This window comes from Macadamia integrifolia, unplaced genomic scaffold (genome assembly GCF_013358625.1).
Source record: "Macadamia integrifolia cultivar HAES 741 unplaced genomic scaffold, SCU_Mint_v3 scaffold2467, whole genome shotgun sequence".
NCBI classification, from domain to species: domain Eukaryota; kingdom Viridiplantae; phylum Streptophyta; class Magnoliopsida; order Proteales; family Proteaceae; genus Macadamia; species Macadamia integrifolia.
Window position 1 is genome coordinate 23985 of NW_024868735.1, and position 19926 is coordinate 43910.

Genomic DNA, 19926 nt, shown 5'->3' on the forward strand with positions numbered 1-19926 from the left:
TGATTGCCTAGAAGAGCCGATAGGAGGTTGAATGTTTTTCTTATTCTACTTAACATAATCAAACTAACAACTGAGATTAAAATGTAGCATTTAAAACTTTGGAACACTTAAGTGCTGCTACCTTTTAGCCTTGTACAAGCCTCGGTCAAAGCTTAGACAAGCAAAGATCTGGGAAATACCCAAAAGCAATTTATGCAAAATGCCCCAAAAAAAAAAATTAATTGAAACACAAACTAGGTCTTAAACCATTTATAAAATATGTGAACTGGCCAGTTGGGTCTGGTACTCTGGCCTGGGCCAGAGCCCTTACCCCCTTCCACCTAAAAAATTGGGATTAACACAAATTAATGAAGATCATATGAGCCTTAAAGTAAACAAATTATTTTAACAAATATGTAAAAATTTGTATACATGAATGGTAATTTTGATGAAATTGTTTTCATAAAATAATCTGAATGTTCTATTTTTAAGAGAGATGAAGCAAAGTAGGACAAGTCTTCCGACCAGTTGTCCTCTTTGTTTTCATAAAGACCTCTCTTCAACCTTTAATAGAGAGTAAGTGGAAGAGACATTGCCACATAAAGTGTATGTCCAAGTGAATGAACATGCAGAGGATCTCGACAAAGGAATTCAGTTCTTGAAAATCGGTTTAAAGATCAATATTGATATGATATTGATCCAAATGACCCCCCATTGGCTGCTTCATCCATCCTTTTTTCATGAAAATTGTTTCACAATTTTACCCTTAATCCAACATTAATCTAGATTGACCCTTGTTGGTCAGTTTCGCCGATACTCATTTTTTATGATTTACCCTTAATCTGATACTGAACTGGATTGACCCATATTGATCAATTTCACTCTAGTATTTCATAATTTTTTTTTTTTTACTATTTTACCCTTAATCCGATACTAATATGATATCAATTTGGGGTGAAACAGGGTCGGGTTGGGCTAAGTTTCTTAAAACCCAAACCCAAGCCCAACCCTGCATCCCTTTAATTGGGCCTGAGGCCGGCCCAAACCCTGCCAGGGCCTGCAAAAATTCAGCCCCAACCCACACCCTCAGGGTCAAAAAACTTGACCCAAACCCTATTCAGCCTCAGGGCGGGTTCGAGCTGTCAGGCCAAACTTTCACCCCTAATATATATCATGGATTTGAGTATTGGTATTGAATTGGCTGTATCATATCAACATTGACTGAGATTGATATTGATACTTGACCGATCCAGCTCAGGTATCAGTATCGAAACAGTAGTAAAAAAATTATTTTTTATGAAAAATAAAGATAAAATTGACCAATCAGGATTCCGGATTGACATCGATGTTGGTTATAACTAAATCCTTGCCCACTGGAAAAAAAATCCCAATAGTTCAATACCCATAAGGGAAAGAAAAAAAAAAAAAACCCAAAAAATTCGTCACTCGCATAAAATTTCAATCGGCTCCAAAAAGCTAGACTGCTTATTTTTTATTCTCACTGCAACAGGTAACTACTTCCAGGAACCAATCCAGTACCCTTAATCTATTTAGTTCATCCTCTCCGGCCCTGAGAGAGAAATTTTTTTCTTTTTAAAAATAAGAGAAAGATATATTAACTATTGTAACATTATATATACATCATATCCGACAGATAAACCGATTGTTATTTTTTTTTAGTCTCATTGGCTATATGGATTTGTGCACCACCAAATGCCTAATGTTAGTTTTAACACAAAAATTGGGGTAAGTTGGATGGTTATCTATTTCTAAACATAGTGGTATTAAAGTCCTAGGCCAAAAAGTTAGCACAGGTCCATAGTTCCTTTCAAAAAACATTCTGATTACCTTTCCATTACTCCATACCAAGTCCACCTTTTAGTTGATTTTCCTCGTTTTCTTCATTCTTGTCAACAAGTAATTTGCCTGACATGAGATAGATTTCCCTTTGAGTAAAAAACACAAATTGCTCACAATATTTTTTATTTTTATCTGTGAAAGGGTTATACTACTAGGGGGTAGGGGCACAAGTGTTGATTTGGGAAATTTCAGATGTCACCTCAAATGCACACTTTTTGTTGGGTATTCCGTTCAAAATCCAAATCTCAACCTGTTTGAGAATTTGTTTGAGAATTGGTTTAAGGATCCAGTTTTTGAGCACAAAAAAGAGTTTGGTTTCTATGTTTTCAGAGAAGTAACTTAATATCATAAACACTGAAAAGAACCAAGACAATTCATTCTTTGGAATATCACCAGAGTTGAAGCAATACATAATAAAACTATTTGAAGATAAAATCGGAAAGCAATTAGATTTAAGACCCAAGGGGCTGGCAGCCCAAACTCTTCTTGAAAATTCACACTCAAACAACAAATGGTATAATGATTCCTACTTGTTGCGACAAATTCCACAAAAGGGGTCAATATCTATTCATTTTAGTATGATGTCCTTGGTGGGGATCCCAGCAATGATAATTATCCAAAATATCTTTTCAGCGTCTAACGAAAGGATAGTTGGCTGCAAACCACACGGCCTTCTCAAATGGGCAAGTTTCGAAGATGTGAAGTAGGGTTTCTATAAATTTCAGCATCTGATGCAGTTGGGTTCAATGGGAACTTGCCTCTTCGAGAAGCCATATCCTACTGCAATCCCCTCGGCACAGCTATTCCACATGAAAATTTGAATGCTTGGCAGCATTTTAATCTCCTTTAAACAATTGGTTGCTAACAAAATTCAATTAAAGTTGGAACCCAGGTGCATGACTTTAGTTAAACACAGTGAATCCTCCAAGGCTTTTCTTTAACTTCAAGGAGAGATTTTCCTGGATGGCACATTAACCATGATATCTATGGACAACATATTAGTTATACCATATAACATGGTTGGACGTGGCTGAAATTTTTTCGACGGGTAAAACCTAAGGTCCTTGGAATCAGATCCTCTCAAGTGCACCAATGCATCCAATGACGGCCAGGGATGCATGCCTGAGTGTTGGCAACCATTTGTTGTGCAGTGGGGGCAACTAAGGACCACTGAGTTGCATGGACAACTAAAGAATGTTAAAATGCAAAAATACATGGGCGGGCGTTAGACTGAATTTGAATATGAAATTTAAAATGTGGATAATCTATAAGGTGTACAACAAATCCAGCATTCAGTTTGCCAGAATCAATTGTCCATGTGGCTCAGAAATGGTGGATCCCCTGATAAGCTTATCATGATGGACCATCTAAATCAACTTTCGCCAAATCTAAAAATGTCTGCATGACTAGCCATATGTCACTAGTCAGAAAACTCAATCATATACCACCTATGTATTGGCATGGTTTCACAGTTTATTTTCTCATTTGATCAGTTCCATTTGCCTGAAACTTTTGCCTTTCTGCCTTATTTTAGGTGGTGGTGGTGTCTCTGTGTGTGTGTTTTTTTTTTTGGGGGGTGGGGGGGGGGGGATCAGAGTGTCCTCTTTCTTTGTGACATGAGTTCTGACCTGGGTAATGGAATTGTGCTTCCTCTGTCTTGACTGTTCACCCATCTGTCCTCTTCAAGGTTTCTAAATCCGCCTCCTTAACACCAATCAACTACCTATTGCATCAGTGCAGAAAATGAAGTTCACTGAATGCTCTGCTTCTCAATACTAGCGGGCATCATTAATCTACCTCGAATAACTTGCCCTATCAAATATTCTTTGTAATATAAACAAAGGTTGTTGCTGCTGCATCTTCCTGTCCTTTTTCTCCTATTTCAAGACATTGCAGACAAAGGAGTAGTCTGCTATCTTCCTTTGTTTGCACTGAATGGATGGAACTACGGAGTACCCAATATCAAGTACAAGTATGAATAGGAACTCGAAGAAAGAGTGGTGGTGCCTGGTGGTGTAGCTGTACGGGCACTTGAGAAGGCTTTTAATCGTAATTCTACAACAGCAACTCATCCTAAAGACTTCAACACACCTGGTGGTGATCCTGAAGCCCTCACTTATTCCATCTATAAATGTACCCTGTACTCTAGTTCTCCTATTTCTTCCCCCCTCCCCTCCCCTCCCCTCTCCTCTTCAGATTTAATGACTTCAGGGTTTACTTCCACTACCCAGGAGGTGATGACTGTATACATGTTGCTGCCAAAAACCCCGCTAGTCCAACCTACACAAACACAGACGACGGAGGCCCGGAACTTTGTCCGGGGTTAGTCCTCAGACGCTCAAGTCAGGGTCGGCCGCACAGTTCAATAAGGGAGTAATGGTGAGGGTCTCAGAGCTTACCTTTCCCTTTCTTCCGTGCCTTCTTATATAGCTCTTCGGCCTTAGGGTTTTTTCCCTTTCTTCCCTCTTAGAGTCCTACTAGAATACGTCCAACCTTCTGGGGGAATATTCCCCTCATGCAGACGACGTGATCCCGCGTGATTCTGCGGGCGTGCCTCGGTGATTGAGCGTGCTCGAGTGTGAGTGGTTTCTTGGAACCTTCGTCTGGTGGAGGACACGTGTCCCAGTAGTGACACGTGTCATTGCCCCCTACCGAGAGGTTATTTTGGCTATATCAGGAGCCCCCTTACTTCCACTAGGAGCTTCTTCCTGTGGGAGTAACCATCTTCTGAGGTTGACTTGTTCCCTCGGTCTTGGCATTACCAGTGACCAAGGCTTTGGGGTTGATCGAGAGAAAGACCTTTGGCCGCTTCGGATCGGCTTTACTGAGCCCCCTGTCGAAGGTGGGACCTTCGGTCAGCACCGCTCGGCTTTGCCGAGCCCCTTGCCGAGGGAGGGACCTTCGGTCAGCACCGCTCGGCTTTGGCCGAACTCCCAACCGAAGGAGGGACCCTCGGTCAGGTCCGGTCGGCTTTGGCCGAACTCCCAACCGAAGGAGGGACCCTCGGTCAGGTCCGTTCGGCTTTGGCCGAACTCCCAACCGAAGGAGGGACCCTCGGTCAGGTCCGTTCTCCCAACCGAAGGAGGGACCTTCGGTCAGGTCCGTTCGGCTTTGGCCGAACTCCCAATCGAAAGGAGGGACCTTCGGTCAGGTCCGTTCGGCTTTGGCCGAACTCCCAACCGAAGGAGGGACCTTCGGTCAGGTCCGTAACTCCCAACCGAAGGAGGGACCTTCAGTCAGGTCCGTTCGGCTTTGGCCGAACTCCCAACCGAAGGAGGGACCCTCGGTCAGGTCCGTTCGGCTTTGGCCGAACTCCCAACCGAAGGAGGGACCCTCGGTCAGGTCCGTTCGGGCACAAACCTCGAGGCTTCGTAACCGAAAGGGGGAACCTTCGGTCAGGTCCGTTCGGCTTTGGCCGAACTCCCAACCGAAAGGAGAGACCCTCGGTCAGGTACGTTCGGCTTTGGCCGAACTCCCAACCGAAGGAGGGACCTTCGGTCAGGTCCGTTCAGCTTCGGCCGAACTCCCAACCGAAAGGAGGGACCTTCGGTCAGGTCCGTTCGGCTTTGGCCGAACTCCCAACCGAAAGGAGAGACCCTCGGTCAGGTACGTTCGGCTTTGGCCGAACTCCCAACCGAAGGAGGGACCTTCGGTCAGGTACGTTCGGCTTTGGCCGAACTCCCAACCGAAGGAGGGACCTTCGGTCAGGTCCGTTCGGCTTTGGTCGAACTCCCAACCGAAGGAGGGACCTTCGGTCAGGTCCGTTCGGCTTTGGCCGAACTCCCAACCGAAAGGAGGGACCTTCGGTCAGGTCCGTTCGGCTTCGGCCGAACTCCCAACCGAAAGGAGGGACCTTCGGTCAGGTCCGTTCGGCTTTGGCCGAACTCCCAACCGAAAGGAGGGACCTTCGGTCAGGTCCGTTCGGCTTTGGCCGAACTCCCAACCGAAGGAGGGACCTTCGGTCAGGTCCGTTCGGCTTTGGCCGAACTCCCAACCGAAGGAGGGACCTTCGGTCAGGTACGTTCGGCTTTGGCCGAACTCCCAACCGAAGGAGGGACCTTCGGTCAGGTCCGTTCGGCTTTGGCCGAACTCCCAACCGAAGGAGGGACCTTCGGTCAGGTACGTTCGGCTTTGGCCGAACTCCCAACCGAAAGGAGGGACCTTCGGTCAGGTCCGTTCGGCTTTGGCCGAACTCCCAACCGAAGGAGGGACCTTCGGTCAGGTCCGTTCGGCTTTGGCCGAACTCCCAACCGAAAGGAGGGACCTTCGGTCAGGTCCGTTCGGCTTTGGCCGAACTCCCAACCGAAGGAGGGACCCTCGGTCAGGTCCGTTCGGCTTTGGCCGAACTCCCAACCGAAGGAGGGACCTTCGGTCAGGTCCGTTCGGCTTTGGCCGAACTCCCAACCGAAGGAGGGACCTTCGGTCAGGTCCGTTCGGCTTTGGCCGAACTCCCAACCGAAAGGAGGGACCTTCGGTCAGGTCCGTTCGGCTTCGGCCGAACTCCCAACCGAAGGAGGGACCTTCGGTCAGGTCCGTTCGGCTTTGGCCGAACTCCCAACCGAAGGAGAGATCGTCTGCTAGGCCTGCTAGGTCCGCTCGGGCGCAAACCTCGAGGCTTCGTACCCTGACGTGGCGGTGCCATTAATGCCCGGAAGTCGTACCGCCATTCTTCCATCTATATAATGTGGGGGGCCATTTGTGGGGCAACCTTTCTTTTTTCCCTTCGGAGAGCTCACCTTCGGCCTCGGACCCCCTTCTAGCCTCGTCCACTTCTTCCCTAGCTTAGCAACAAGTAAGTGATGTCTTCCTCGTCGGGCTACAGCCCATCGTCCCGCGAGAGGTCGAGACCAAGACGTAGGTATAGGAGTCCTGGGGAAGTCCGAGGGATGTCCTCGGATTCCACCGACTCTCCCTCCTCCCGCGACTCATCGTCAGCGGCCACACCGTCGGGGTCTAAGGGTGGCTCCAACGGTGAGGAGTTCAGGGAGAGGGTGCTCGACGCCCGAGCCCAGACACAGGAGCCCTTAGAAGTTGAGGCCCTTAAGATCGTCTCCACGATGGACGAACCAGAACTGGAGGAGCTAAGGGCCTCCTTCGGCGTTTCGGATGCTTTCGAGCTCCGTCTGCCCAAACCCTCTGACCGAGCCAGCTATCGGAACCCCGAGGAGCTGTGCCTGTACAAGGAGGCCTTCGGCTGCCCCTCCACCCCTTCTTCACCAAAGTGTTTCGGCACTATGGGGTAAGCCCGACCCAACTAACGCCGAACGGGTGGCGACAAGCATTAAGCTTCGTCATCTTCTTCGTTCGGCACAAGAGGCCTCTCTCCCTTCGACTCTTCATAAACTGCTTCCTTCTTCAGGCCTGTAAGGGACTTACGGGCTGGTACTACTTTTGCCCCCGAAAGGACCTTCGGCTCCTGAAGGGTTACCCGAGTTCCATCCACGGGTGGAAAGATAAGTACTTCTTTGTGAAGTCGACCGAGGGGGTGCCCTTCGGCACGGTCTGGGACATCCCGGACCTTCGGGATGTGAACTCCGCCCCTGCCCTATTCGGGGCAGACAAGGAGTCGTTGGTGATGGCGAGCGGCAGGAAGGCTGTTCTCCAGTCGAGGCCGACTGCCTCAAGTCCGACGCCATCCTCTTCAAGTTCGGGCTTAGCCCGGGTGAGTTAGGCTAGACTTCGTCTTCTTCCTTCGAGTGTCGGTCCTTCGTACTAATACCTCTTGTGTCTTCTTGCAGTGCAAGTTACCAGAGCCGAGGCCAAGGCCGCCGCCGCCGCAAGACAAGCAAAGATAAAGGAAGCCAAGGCCCGTGACGCCCCCCAGCAGCCGAAGTCCAAGAGGAAGGAAAAGGCGGGCCCGTCCTCTGAGACCCCGAGAAAGAGGCCCAGGGTGGAGGGGTCGACTGCCGAGGCTGTCCAAGCCCTCGCCGCTCCCAGAGACGGTCTGGCTCAAGGCCCTCCGTCCGCTAATGCCTCTCGAGGCCCGAAGGTTCCGTCGTCGAGGGCCGAGGTGGGGTTCATCCCAGAGTGGTCGGTTAAAGAAGACGACTCTCTGACCGTCGGACGGGTTGCCAGAGAGTTGGTGACGAAGGGAAGTCTCCCCCGAGACGCCACAGAAGCCCAGAAGCAAGGGACGGCGGCGCTGCTCACCTCGGCGTGCATCTTCATGGCAGGGGTAAGCCTCGGTCCTCTTTAACCTTCGGTCTTCCTGCCTCTTTTCTACTTGTGCTATATATGTATATATTTTTTACTCTAATCTTCGGTGCTTTGTGCAGGCTCAGAACCAGATGGGTCAGCTGGTCCTCCGAGCCGAGGCCATGAGTCGGGAGCTCGAAGCCAGCGAGAGGGAGAAGGTCTCCCTAGACAACGAGCGCTCCATCCTCCTCGAGAAGGTGGAGCACCTGGAGTGCGAGCTAGCCCTCGAGCGCCGAGAGTGCGAACGGAAGCTCTCGGAGTTGAAGTCGCAAATGAGGGCACGCCTTCTGGAAGCCGAAGTCCGAGGGGTCGAGAAGTATCGAGTCTCCGAGGCCTTCAAGGAGGAGATCACGAACGCCATCGCCCCAGGGTACACCATGGGTGCTACCGAGGTCCGAGACTGGGTCCTCGGGCACTACCCTGGGGTTTCCTTTGCCGACAGCGGCCTCGTCTTTGAGGACGACGATGTGGAGGCGGTGCCATCGGCCACCGAGGTTGCCGACGCCGACGGTGGAGGCGGCAGCGAGGAAGGTGAGATCCAGCTGCAAAGGGAAGTCCCTCCGACCCCTGGTCGTGGGGGTTCGGACCAGGAGGCACTCCCCGCCGAAGACGAGGCCGTGAACCCGACAGATGCTCCTTAAGGTGGCCTCGGCTCTCAGCGCAGCCTACCCCCTTGCCTCAATGTAACTAGCCTTCGGGCTTTTTTGTAGTCTTTCGCCTTCGGGCTTCATATGTAACTAGCCTTCGGGCTTTAGTGTAATCTTTTGCCTTCGGGCTTCATATGTAACTAGCCTTCGGGCTTTTATGAATGCAATATCTTTCTTCATTTGTTCATTTGATCTTTGATTCATAAATAATTGCAAAGGGCCGAAACCCTAGTTGTCCATAGGCGCATGGCCCCGAGACTTGGCCGAGGGTCGACCTGTTAGCAAGTCAGACGAAGGCCGACCCTGTAATCACTGGCAATATTTTACAAGTGTTTTCCCTCTCGGCTCCAGCCGAAGGGTTTGTCAATCGCATGAATCAGGACCTTGGCCGAAGGTGGTCCATTCGATGGTAACCACCAACCAGTTGTGTACCCTCGGCTATGGCCGAAGGTGGTCCATTCGATGGCAACCACCAACCAGTTGTGTACCCTCGGCTCTGGGGCCGAAGGGTTCACCGAAGGTCGACCGCCCAACAATCAGGATCACCGAATCACCGAAGATACCCTCGGCTGCAGCCGAAGGGTCTGTTAGATGGTACCCCTTCGGTCAGGTCTGTTCGGCTATGGCCGAACTCCGAGCCGAAGGGGTGATTGAGCCTCCAAGGTGTGGACCTTCAGTCATCCGTTCCTCAAAGTTAGAGGTAATCAGCCTGGAGGATCCTCAGTTGCCGTAAACCAGCTCTCGTATTATTCATGAATTAAATCTTGCGGATTTCAAGATGAATTACAATTTAAAAGGTTCAGAAGAGCAATAATTGCAAAGAACTACAGACGGAAAAAAAACTAACAGAGCCACTTTACTACTGGTGGAATTTTCTTAGATTATCCGAGTTCCACGATCGGGGTACCCTTACTCCCCCCGTAGTCTCTAGGTGGTAGGACCCTGGTCGTATTACCCTCGAGACTCTGTAGGGACCTTCCCAGTTTGGGTCTAGCTTCCCTTGATGCCTTGGGTCCGACACTTCCGCCCTTCTAAGGACAAGGTCGCCCTGCCTAAACTCGTTCTTCCGGACTTTGGTGTTGTAGTGCCTGGCGACCCTCCATTGGTAGGCGGCGATCCTTTCCTGTGAAGCTTCTCTGGTTTCTGTCAAGAGGTCCAAATTTGCCCGGAGTCCTTTGTCATTTTCGTCTTCGTTGTAGTACCGAATCCGATGTGTAATAGCCCCTATCTCCACTGGGAGTACAGCTTCAGTGCCGTATGTTAACATGAAGGGTGTTTCTCCGGTAGCTAACCTCTCAGTGGTGCGGTAGGCCCAGAGAATGTGGTGCAACTCGTCTGCCCATAGTCCTTTGGCATCATCTAGCCTCTTTTTTATCCCCTGGAGTAACGTACGGTTGGTTACTTCTGTTTGCCCATTGGTCGAGGGATACCCGACGGAGGTTTTCCTGTGGCTGATGCCGAGGGCTTCACAGAACGCGTCGAAGGTTGGATTGGCAAACTGAGTGCCATTATCCGTAACCACGACCTGGGGGATTCCGAATCTGTATACCACCGCCCTTTGGAAGAAGTCCCTTATGTTCTTTTCTGTTATCGTTGCTAGGGCTTCGGCTTCCGCCCACTTCGTGAAATAGTCGACTGCCACCACCACAAACTTCCTTTGTCTCGTGGCCAAGGGGAACGGACCTAAGATGTCCATCCCCCACATGGCGAACGGTACTGGGCTAGATAAGGACGACAGCTCGGTAGAATGTAGCCTAGGCACGGGGGCGAACATCTGGCACTTGACGCATTTCCTGACCAGTGCTTCCGCGTCCTTCCTCATTGTCGGCCAGTACAGGCCCTGCCTTAGTACTTTGTGAGCCAGGGCCCGGGCTCCAAGGTGTTGGCCACATATCCCTTCATGCACTTCCCGGAGCGCGTACTCGCCGTCGGACGAATCCAGGCACTTGAGGTACGGTGAGGTAAACCCTATCTTGTACAGCATGTCATCCTTCAGAAAAAAGCGTGCCGACCTCATTCTTACCTTTCTTGCTTCGTCCTTGTTCTCTGGGAGCTTCCCCTCCTTGAGGTATTCTATTATGGCGTCCATCCAGCCTCGGCCGTTTTCACCTACGGGTAACACCTCGTGGGGTTTCTCGATGCTTGGCCGTGGTAGTACTTCGAAATACACCGTTCGCCCAAGTTCCGCGGAGTCGGAAGTGGCCAGCTGCGACAGCGCGTCTGCGCTAGCATTCTCTTCTCGTGACACTTGCTTTACCTCAAATTCCTTGAAAACCGCTGACCTTTCTCGCACCGTGTTCAAGTACTCGGCCATCCTCTGCTCTTTGGCCTCGTATTCGCCATTCACTTGTCGCACGACGAGTTGGGAGTCGCTATTTACTACTAGTTCCTTCACCATCAAAGCCCGAGCCAGATTAATTCCGGCTATTATCGCTTCGTACTCCGCTTCGTTGTTGGAGGCGTCGAAGTCGAACCGTAGGGCGCACTCTACTTTGAAGCCTTCGGGGCTTACCAGCACAATCCCAGCGCCACTCCCATCGCTGTTGGAAGCCCCATCCACATACAGTGTCCAAGCCTCATCTGCTCGTCCCTCGGCAGATCCCTACGGGTCATCGGGAATCGTCGTCTCCGCTATGAAGTCTGCGAGGGCCTGTGCTTTAATTGCGGTTCTCGGCTTGTACTGGATGTCGAACTCTCCAAGCTCTATGGCCCAATTTACTAGACGACCGGACATATCTGGCCGTTGCAATATTTTCTTCAGAGGCTGGTCGGTGAGTACGCATACCGTATGTGACTGAAAATATGGCCTCAGCTTCCTTGCCGCCGTCACGAGGGCGTACGCCACTTTTTCCGCCTTTCGGTATCTTGTCTCGGCATCTAAAAGGGTTCGGCTGACGTAGTATATTGGCCGTTGTTGCTTTCCTTCCTCTTTCGTCAGTACGGCGCTTACAGCAACCGTCGATACAGCAAGGTACAACTGCAGGACATCTCCGGTGTTCGGCTTTGTCAGCAGTGGGGGTGCGGCCAAGTACTCCTTCAATTGCTCGAAAGATCTTTCGCACTCCTCCGTCCACTCGAACCTTTTAGCCCCTTTCAGCGCCTTGAAGAAAGGAAGGCATCTATCAGCAGACCGGGACATAAATCTTCCTAGGGCAGCTACCCGACCCGTCAGCTCCTGGACTTGCTTTACGTTCTGGGGTGACCTCATGTCCCGAATGGCTTGTATTTTGACTGGGTTGGCTTCGATTCCTCTCTCTGAAACGATGAAGCCGAGGAACTTCCCCGAGGCTACTCCGAAGGCACATTTTGCTGGATTCAGCTTCATGCCGTACCGTCGTAGCACTTGGAACGCCTCTTCCAAGTCTTGGATGTGCCTTTCTGCCTTCAGGCTTTTCACGAGCATGTCATCCACGTACACTTCCATGGTCTTGCCGATTAGCCCTTTAAAAACTTTGTTCACCAACCTCTGGTAGGTGGCCCCCGCGTTCTTCAGTCCGAAAGGCATGACCTCATAGCAGTACAACCCTCCCTCAGTTATGAAGGACGTTTTCGGGACATCAGCCTCGGCCATTTTGATTTGGTTGTATCCCGAGTATGCATCCATGAAACTCAGCGTCTCGTATCCCGCCGTCGCGTCGATGAGCAGGTCTATCTTTGGCAGGGGGTATGCATCCTTGGGGCAGGCCTTATTCAGGTCGGTGAAGTCGATGCAGATCCTCCACTTCCCGTTTGCCTTCGGGACCATCACCACGTTAGATACCCACTCCGGGTACTGGATCTCTCGGATGAACCGGGCCTTCAGTAACTTTTCCACTTCCTCGTTTATCTTCTTCTGTCTTTCTGGGGCGAACGTCCTTTTCCTCTGCTGCACCGGCTTCTTCATGGGGCTAACGTTCAGGTGATGTTCTATTACTTCTCGGTCGATCCCGGGCATATCCGATGCCGACCAAGCGAATACGTCAGCGTTGCTCCGCAGGAATGAGACGAGTCTTTCTTGTTGCGGCCCTCGCATGGTAGCCCCAATCTGGAATTGCCGGGTGTCGTCTCCCTCTTCAGCTTCAACTTGCACCAAATCTTCGGCCGGCTCTCCCCGTTGATAGCTGACATCATCACGTAGATCCTCTATTGGGAGCGTCTCACCCGCCTTTTCTTTTCCCCAGAGGGTAGTGGCGTAACATCTTCGGGACGTCTCCTGATCACCCCGACACTCCCCGACGCCATTCTTAGTTGGGAACTTCATTTTGAGATGGGGGGTGGAGACGATGGCCTTTAACAGATTCAACCCGACTCTTCCTAGTATGGCATTGTATGCTGATGTAATGCTTACTACCAGGAAGTTGATCATCACCGTCGCCTGGCGATCTCCGGTGCCAGCTCGAACCGGCAGCTCTATCGACCCTTCCACCTTCACCGGGGTGCCAGAGAATCCTTGCAGCGGGTGTTCGACCTTTTTTAACTTTCCTTCGTCGAGGCCCATCTTCCGGAAAGCTTCGAGGAACAGGATATCAGCTGAGCTGCCGTTATCCACTAAGATCCTTTTTACTTTGCAATCTCCTATAGTCATGGCGATGACCAAGGCATCATCATGCGGGGTCTGTACCCCTTCCAGATCATCGTCTGAGAATGAGATGACCGTCCCCGTCTTTGCCTTCTTGTTCGACCATTCTGCCACATGTACGCTCCTCGCGTAGGCCTTCGCCTTCCTGGCAGAGACCGAACTCTCTCCTGCGGCCGGGCCTCCACAGATGGTTGCTATAACTCTTGTTGGGCTCTTGTTCTCCTCTCGAGGCCGGCGTCCATCTCCCTCTGGTGTCTGGTTTCTCCGCTGTTCTTGATTTCCTCTGCGGGCGAGCCCCCCTCTTTCATACCGACCTGCACCATCTCTCCGACGGTTATCTCTCCGGCCAGTGCCTTCTGGAGCCAGCTCTTTCTCCCGGTCTACAAATCTGCCTAAGTATCCCCTTCTGATCATTCCTTCTATCTCCCCCTTGAGATGCCAACAGTCCTCGGTGTCATGGCCGTGGTCTCTGTGGAAGTGGCAGTATCTATCCACATTGCGTCTTTCGGGATGTCTCCCCATCTTTCCTGGCCACTTCATGGCCCTGGCATCTGGAGAATCTTTTATCTGCATTAACACCTCTGTTCGTCTTCGGTTCAGGGGTGCATACCTCTCAAACTTCCTTGGTGGACTGGGGGCCCTACCGCGCTCGGACTTTTGTCTTTTTCCTTCTTCGATGGGTTTATCATCAACCCTTAAAGGTCTCTTCCTCGCCGCCTTCCTTTCGACTTCTTCATCTGCCTGGAGGGTTTCCTCCATCTGGATATACTTATCGCATCGCGCCCTCAACTCGGTCAGATCTCTAGGCGTATGCTTCGCCAGGGACCTCTTCAATTCCTTGTCCTTGACGCCACCTAGCAGGGCCGTGAACTCCTCCTTCGGATCAAGGCCCCTGATCGTGATCTTTTCTTGTTGGAATCGCTTCATGTAATTCCGCAGCGATTCCCCTTCTTGCTGTTTGACGTTGGTTAGGTTTAACGTAGTCTTCTGGAGGGGCTGGCTACTAGAGAACCCCTTCACAAAGAAGTAGCTCAGGTCGCTGAAGCTGTGGATCGACTTCGTCGGTAGTCGGTTATACCACAGCCTCGCCGCCCCCCTGAACGTCAATGGGAGGGCCCGACACATAATATTTTTCGAGACGCGATGGAATTGCATGGCGACCTTAAAGCCTTCCAAGTGATCGACGGGGTCCCCCGACCCGTCATAGGTGTCGTACTTAGGCAGGCGAAAACCGACCGGGAGCGGGTCCCTCATGACCTCGTCAGCTAAGGCCGTATCATTGGTGAGGTCGGGCTCGCGGTTCCCAGTCTGGTTTTCTGCCACCTTTCTGATCTCGTCCTTCAGGTCTAAGATCATCCTCTTTAATCCCGAGTCCTCGGACCTCTGTTTGTCTCCTTGGTGCTGATCCCCATGCGGGTCTCTGGCGGCGCGTCGCGTCCTACTTCGGGGCGCGGGACTCTCCCTTGCTCGGTTTCGGGGATCGCGGCCGGCCCTCGTCGATCCCGTACTGCTTCGGTCTTCTTCTCGAGCCCTCTCGAACTGGACGTGAGTCCCCGGGGGTGCTCCGCCGGTCTTATGGGAGACAGCTTTGGAGACCTCCCTCATAGTCTCTGCCATCCGGTTATATTTGTTCTGGAGGTCTTCGAACTGCTGCCTTGTCACGTACTCCTGGGCCGCGGGAGGCTGATGGTCGCTGCCTTCCCGTACTGAATATTCAGCCGACCGCTGGCATCTGACGGACACTTCCCGGTCATCATGACCCCTTTCCCGTCCAGTCTCGGCCGAGGGAGGAAGCTCCCCTGAAGGTTCTTCCCCCATGTCTACGTTGGACGTCGCTCTCGTCCTTCTTCGGTTGTAGGTTCTCCCCACCATTACCGTCGTTCCCACAGACGGCGCCAATCTGTTGCTGCCAAAAACCCCGCTAGTCCAACCTACCCAATCTGTTGCTGCCAAAAACCCCGCTAGTCCAACCTACACAAACACAGACGAAGGAGGCCCGGAACTTTGTCCGGGGTTAGTCCTCCGACGCTCAAGTCAGGGTCGGCGGCACAGTTTAATAAGTGGGTAATGGCGAGGGTCTCAGAACTTACCTTCCCCTTTCTTCCGTGCCTTCTTATATAGCTCTTCGGCCTTAGGGTTTTTCCCCTTCTTCCCTCTTAGAGTCCTACTAGAATACGTCCAACCATCTGGGAGAATATTCCCCTCATGCAGGCGACGTGACCCCGCGTGATTCTGCGGGCGTGCCTCGGTGATTGAGCGTGCTCGGGTGTGAGTGGTTCCTTGGGCCCTTCGTCTGGTGGGGGACACGTGTCCTAACAGTGACACGTGTCATTACCCCCCACCGAGAGGTTATTTTGGCTATATCATATAGAAATTTAATGAGGTTCACATACTGGTGTGGTGTGCTACGTCCTCGAACGAAGAAGAAGATGTTTCGTTATGCAAAAGATATATTACACCCAAGCAGAGGTAAGAAAATTCACTCTGAAACCCTAGTTCGAAAAATCCTCTAAAATACAATGGCTTGCTCAACGTGACAACAAGCACCCATTGACCCTTTCCTCCCCTCTGCCTCATGCTCTGCCTCTCTCTGGTGATTAAAAAGATAAAAAGAAAATAGCTTCTGACTCGATCCCTTTAGTTGCATATGCGATGGTTTACATTGGTCAGCACAAAATCAATATGCCCTGTTGTTTAAAATATTTCAAATAAAGTCTGAATTGGTGTCATGGGTGAGGAATTGTCCAATATGAGGCATTTAATGTAGAGAAAGAGTGTGGTGTCCAATGGTGGAATGTGAGACAGTATACAAGAATCTGCATATTGATGTCGTGGATTTCCTCTGACTTTTGAAAAAAAAAAAAATGTAGAATCTTGCATTAGTTCGTTTGTTGAGGGCATAATAGAAATTGCTTATGGATCCAACATTAATTTGTTGTTATATATAAGAACAAGAGAATTCTATTCCCTTGCATGGCCACTGCACTAACACGCAAGCCAATAGACAACCATGTGGAGGCATCTGGGTGGGTGAGGGGCAGCGCTCAAATGAAGTTTGATTTTATATAAAGTTAAAGTAACAAATAGACTCATAACCCACGTCCATAAGCACTTTTAGGGAGTGTAGAAGAACCTTGCAACAGTGAGTTCTAGAATATATTGCTTACCTCAATATGGCGTGCTTCTCAAACTGAGTTGTGTATGTTCTCAAGACTTCCATAATATATTATATTCTTTTTCTATAGGTTTATTTTCATCTCTCATTTGTTTTACTTGATTTGATTAATTACTTTTCAAGTTACCATCACAAGACTATAGGTATATTTTTGTTGTCATAAACTAGGTAATGACAATATGCCAAAGATTACGATTTTAATCCGTAATTTTTCATAGAACTTTTTGGAATTTTGAACTATTTTAGGATCTGCTCTTCCTTTCCTGATTTATTCAAAATTCACTTATTATTTTATTTATTTATTTTGGATTTTTATTTTTATTTATATTTGTATTGTATTCTGAATTTATTTATTTTTTAGTTTCTATAGTTTCTATATTGCATTCATTATTTTATGCAAGTTTTCACATTCTTTTGATCTTAAATCAACAGGACAATGAGGTTAAATATGAGTCTTACATATTTTGGTGACTTTTTATATATTATTGTGCATTATATCATGTATGTCTAGAAATTAAGGGTTTTTTTTTTTTTTTTCTGCATATATACATACATTTTTAGATATCATTTTTATTCTATTTTCATGATTTGAGGATAGAAGTGTATAATTCTACGGTTATTATGCATTTAAGTAAAGTTCACATCTCTGCAATGTTAGGATTAATTTAGTTTCCCTTATTATCATATAGAAAAAAGAAGCCTGAAAGGCAAAGTGACTCCTACATCCAGATTCAATAGGAAAAAAAATGACACCCCACCCCTCATGAAAGGTAAAAGTCTCATCTTTGTTGATGCTTCTACATGCCTTCTCTTGATTTGTATTAAATGATCTAATCTAGAAAATAGGAGATTTTGAGGATACAGGAACAAACTATGATTCTTGAAACTAAAGTATTTCACTTTGGGGTTTCTGAAAATTAAAACTAAAAGAAAGGAAAAAAATAAGATTAGCCATCACCCTTGATATGTAGGGTTGGGTTCACCACTAGTGTCCCAACCTTCAAACTAATGTTAGATTTAGCGTGCATGCACACACACACCCCACTTTATTTGTCAAATTCCTAAAAGGAAAAAAAGAAAAAAAGAAAAAGAAAATACCTAAACCAATCATAAACTAATAACATAAATTAAACTAATTAGGAATCTGAAAATAAAAAAGGAAAGTGATTGAAATAAGATTAGACTGTCAGACACATATTATAGCCTAACTAAAAACTTTTGATGAAAAAAAAAATAAAAATGAAAAGACCATAACTAGATTAACTAATAAAATAGATGCCGTGTTGAGATTTAAGATAATTATTATAGGTTTATAAATATGTCCACTACATCAAATAAACCCGGAAAAAAAAAAAAACCCCAAAGCAAATTTAACTCGACCATACCAAATGTTGATCCCAATCCAGATCAATTGATTTATTGGATGCTGGTTGGAATATCTGTTGTATTGGTCGGTATGAACCAACTGATGGCATGGCCTTATATCAACTAGAATAATGCCAGCCAATCCCAATTCAGGTCAGAAGATCCCACCTAGATACTACAGTTAAAAGTCATAGAAGGATCAAAATGATGTTTGAATTAGAGGTGTCAATCGGTCGGGCCGGGCCGGGCCGGTCTTAGTTGGGCTTAATCTGGCTTGACCACTTGGAAGTCTTACGCTGTGAACACTCATTTAAGTAAATGGGTCTAGCTTTGGGGGACATGGTACGGTTAATAATCGGGCTGATCGATCTCAGACTTTAATCGGGCTATCATAAACAGGCCTTAACCGAGCTATAGATGTGATACCCTACTTTTTAAACCTGGTCTAATTACACGATTGACCTGGTTTAACCATGCATGACCCGAACCAGAGAGGGTTAAAGCGGGTTCCTTATGGACCATGATGACAAGGGTGACTTTGAACACAGGTTGACCAGACAAGTCTCAGTCAGTGACAGAGGAGACAGGTGTACCCAAGCCGTGCACATGCACGTATCATAAGGCCATGTACGGGTAATGCTGGTATGTAGCCGTATCCTAAAGTACATACGTAAAATATACCTTGTGCCGAGAATAACATACACACCGAAAGTCGAATTCCATCAAAATCCCACTTGTTGGCAGATTTTCGGGTCTTAAGTGGGCGGTCACAGGCGGGCGCATCCGCCCACCTAAGTGACCCACCCATGTGGTTACTAGTTGTTTTAAAAAGTATAAATAACATTATTGTGTTTTTTATTTCTCATTTATTACATTAAGGAGTTTGGTGAGAAGAGTAAAGAGGAGAGAGAAAAGAAGGAAGAAAAGAGAACGAAAGAGAAGAAAGAGGAAGGAAGAGAAGGAAGAAATGGATTTAAGTGGCGTCAATGTTTGATCTTCCCATTCCGACGCTGGAAGAGTGATCCCCAACACGAGGGCTACGATTGGAGGTGAGCAAAGGCTATGCTTCTTAAGCTTTCACCAAACCCAAGTAAAACCCTTGATTTGGGTAGAGTTTCTTGAGATCTTGTAAATCCCACTTGGGATGATGAATATAAGGTTTAATAGAGGGTCTATGTGTTGATTTTGAAGAATTTGAAGAAGTGTTTACAAGATTTGAGAAGCATTGGTGATTTATTGAGCAAGGAAGTGATTTTTTGGGTTTTAAAAGAGTTCTCGAGCAAAGAAGGTAAGATGGTTTTTCAATCTTTAAATCTAACTTAGATCTAGGTTAGAATCACCTTATGAGACATTAAATGTGTAAAAAATACGATTGGAAAAGCCTCATTTGATTTCCCAAAGGTTGAGGAAAGTTTCAAGGATGAGGGCAATTTTTTGCCCTCTCAGGTGGGCTGGGACCGGTGGGTTGCACAGCCCGCCTGAGAAGGCAGGCCCTCGGTCCCCACCAGCAGGTCAGGACTGATGGGCCAATCGGTGGGTCGACCAGTCCGCTTGAGAGCACAGGCCCTCGGTCCCCACCGGCTGGCAGACCCGCCCACCTGAGAAGACCGGTGGGCAGTGATAGGTGGGCTGTCCGACCCACCCGAGAGGCCCCTAACGTGATTTTTGTGTCTGAATGGATCCAAAACGGACGTACAACCTTCTTTTATGATTCTAAACATGATTTAACCATCAAATCTTGTTAGTTTTGACCATAAAGTGGTGAAATGCTAACCCCCTTCATTTATGATAGGTTCACAAAAATTTACGTTTCTCGCGTCGGATCTCACTCGTACCGGGTGTGAGTCTTTGTACACAATAGGTAAGTGGGGAGATGACGTTTGACTTTATTTTAAGACTTGTTTGACATCATTCAATTGTGTCTAAACTAGTCATGTCATCATGCAAATTATGTGTAGTTTAGTCATCCTCATATGATTATGACATGTGTGTTGTGTTTTACTTTCTCAATGCTAAATGATGGATGTGTTTATGTGATGAATGATGGGACCACTGTGCATTATACATTATTAGACTAGATGTCGTAGTCGACTTGAAAACGAGTGCATTGTTGGTCCATGGAATGGGACACGGTGGCACTATACAAT

The 19926-nt window shown here is 48.3% G+C and overlaps 1 protein-coding gene across 1 annotated transcript; it reads left to right on the plus strand.

The window, feature by feature from the left end:
* The first annotated feature begins 7414 nt into the window (after window positions 1-7414).
* On the plus strand, window positions 7415-8704 carry LOC122066569. Its single transcript, XM_042630398.1, has 3 exons — window positions 7415-7424; window positions 7578-8014; window positions 8115-8704. Exons 1-3 carry the CDS (start codon window positions 7415-7417, stop codon window positions 8673-8675), a joined length of 1008 nt encoding a protein of 335 aa, XP_042486332.1. The 3' UTR covers window positions 8676-8704.
* The last annotated feature ends 11222 nt before the right edge of the window (window positions 8705-19926 follow it).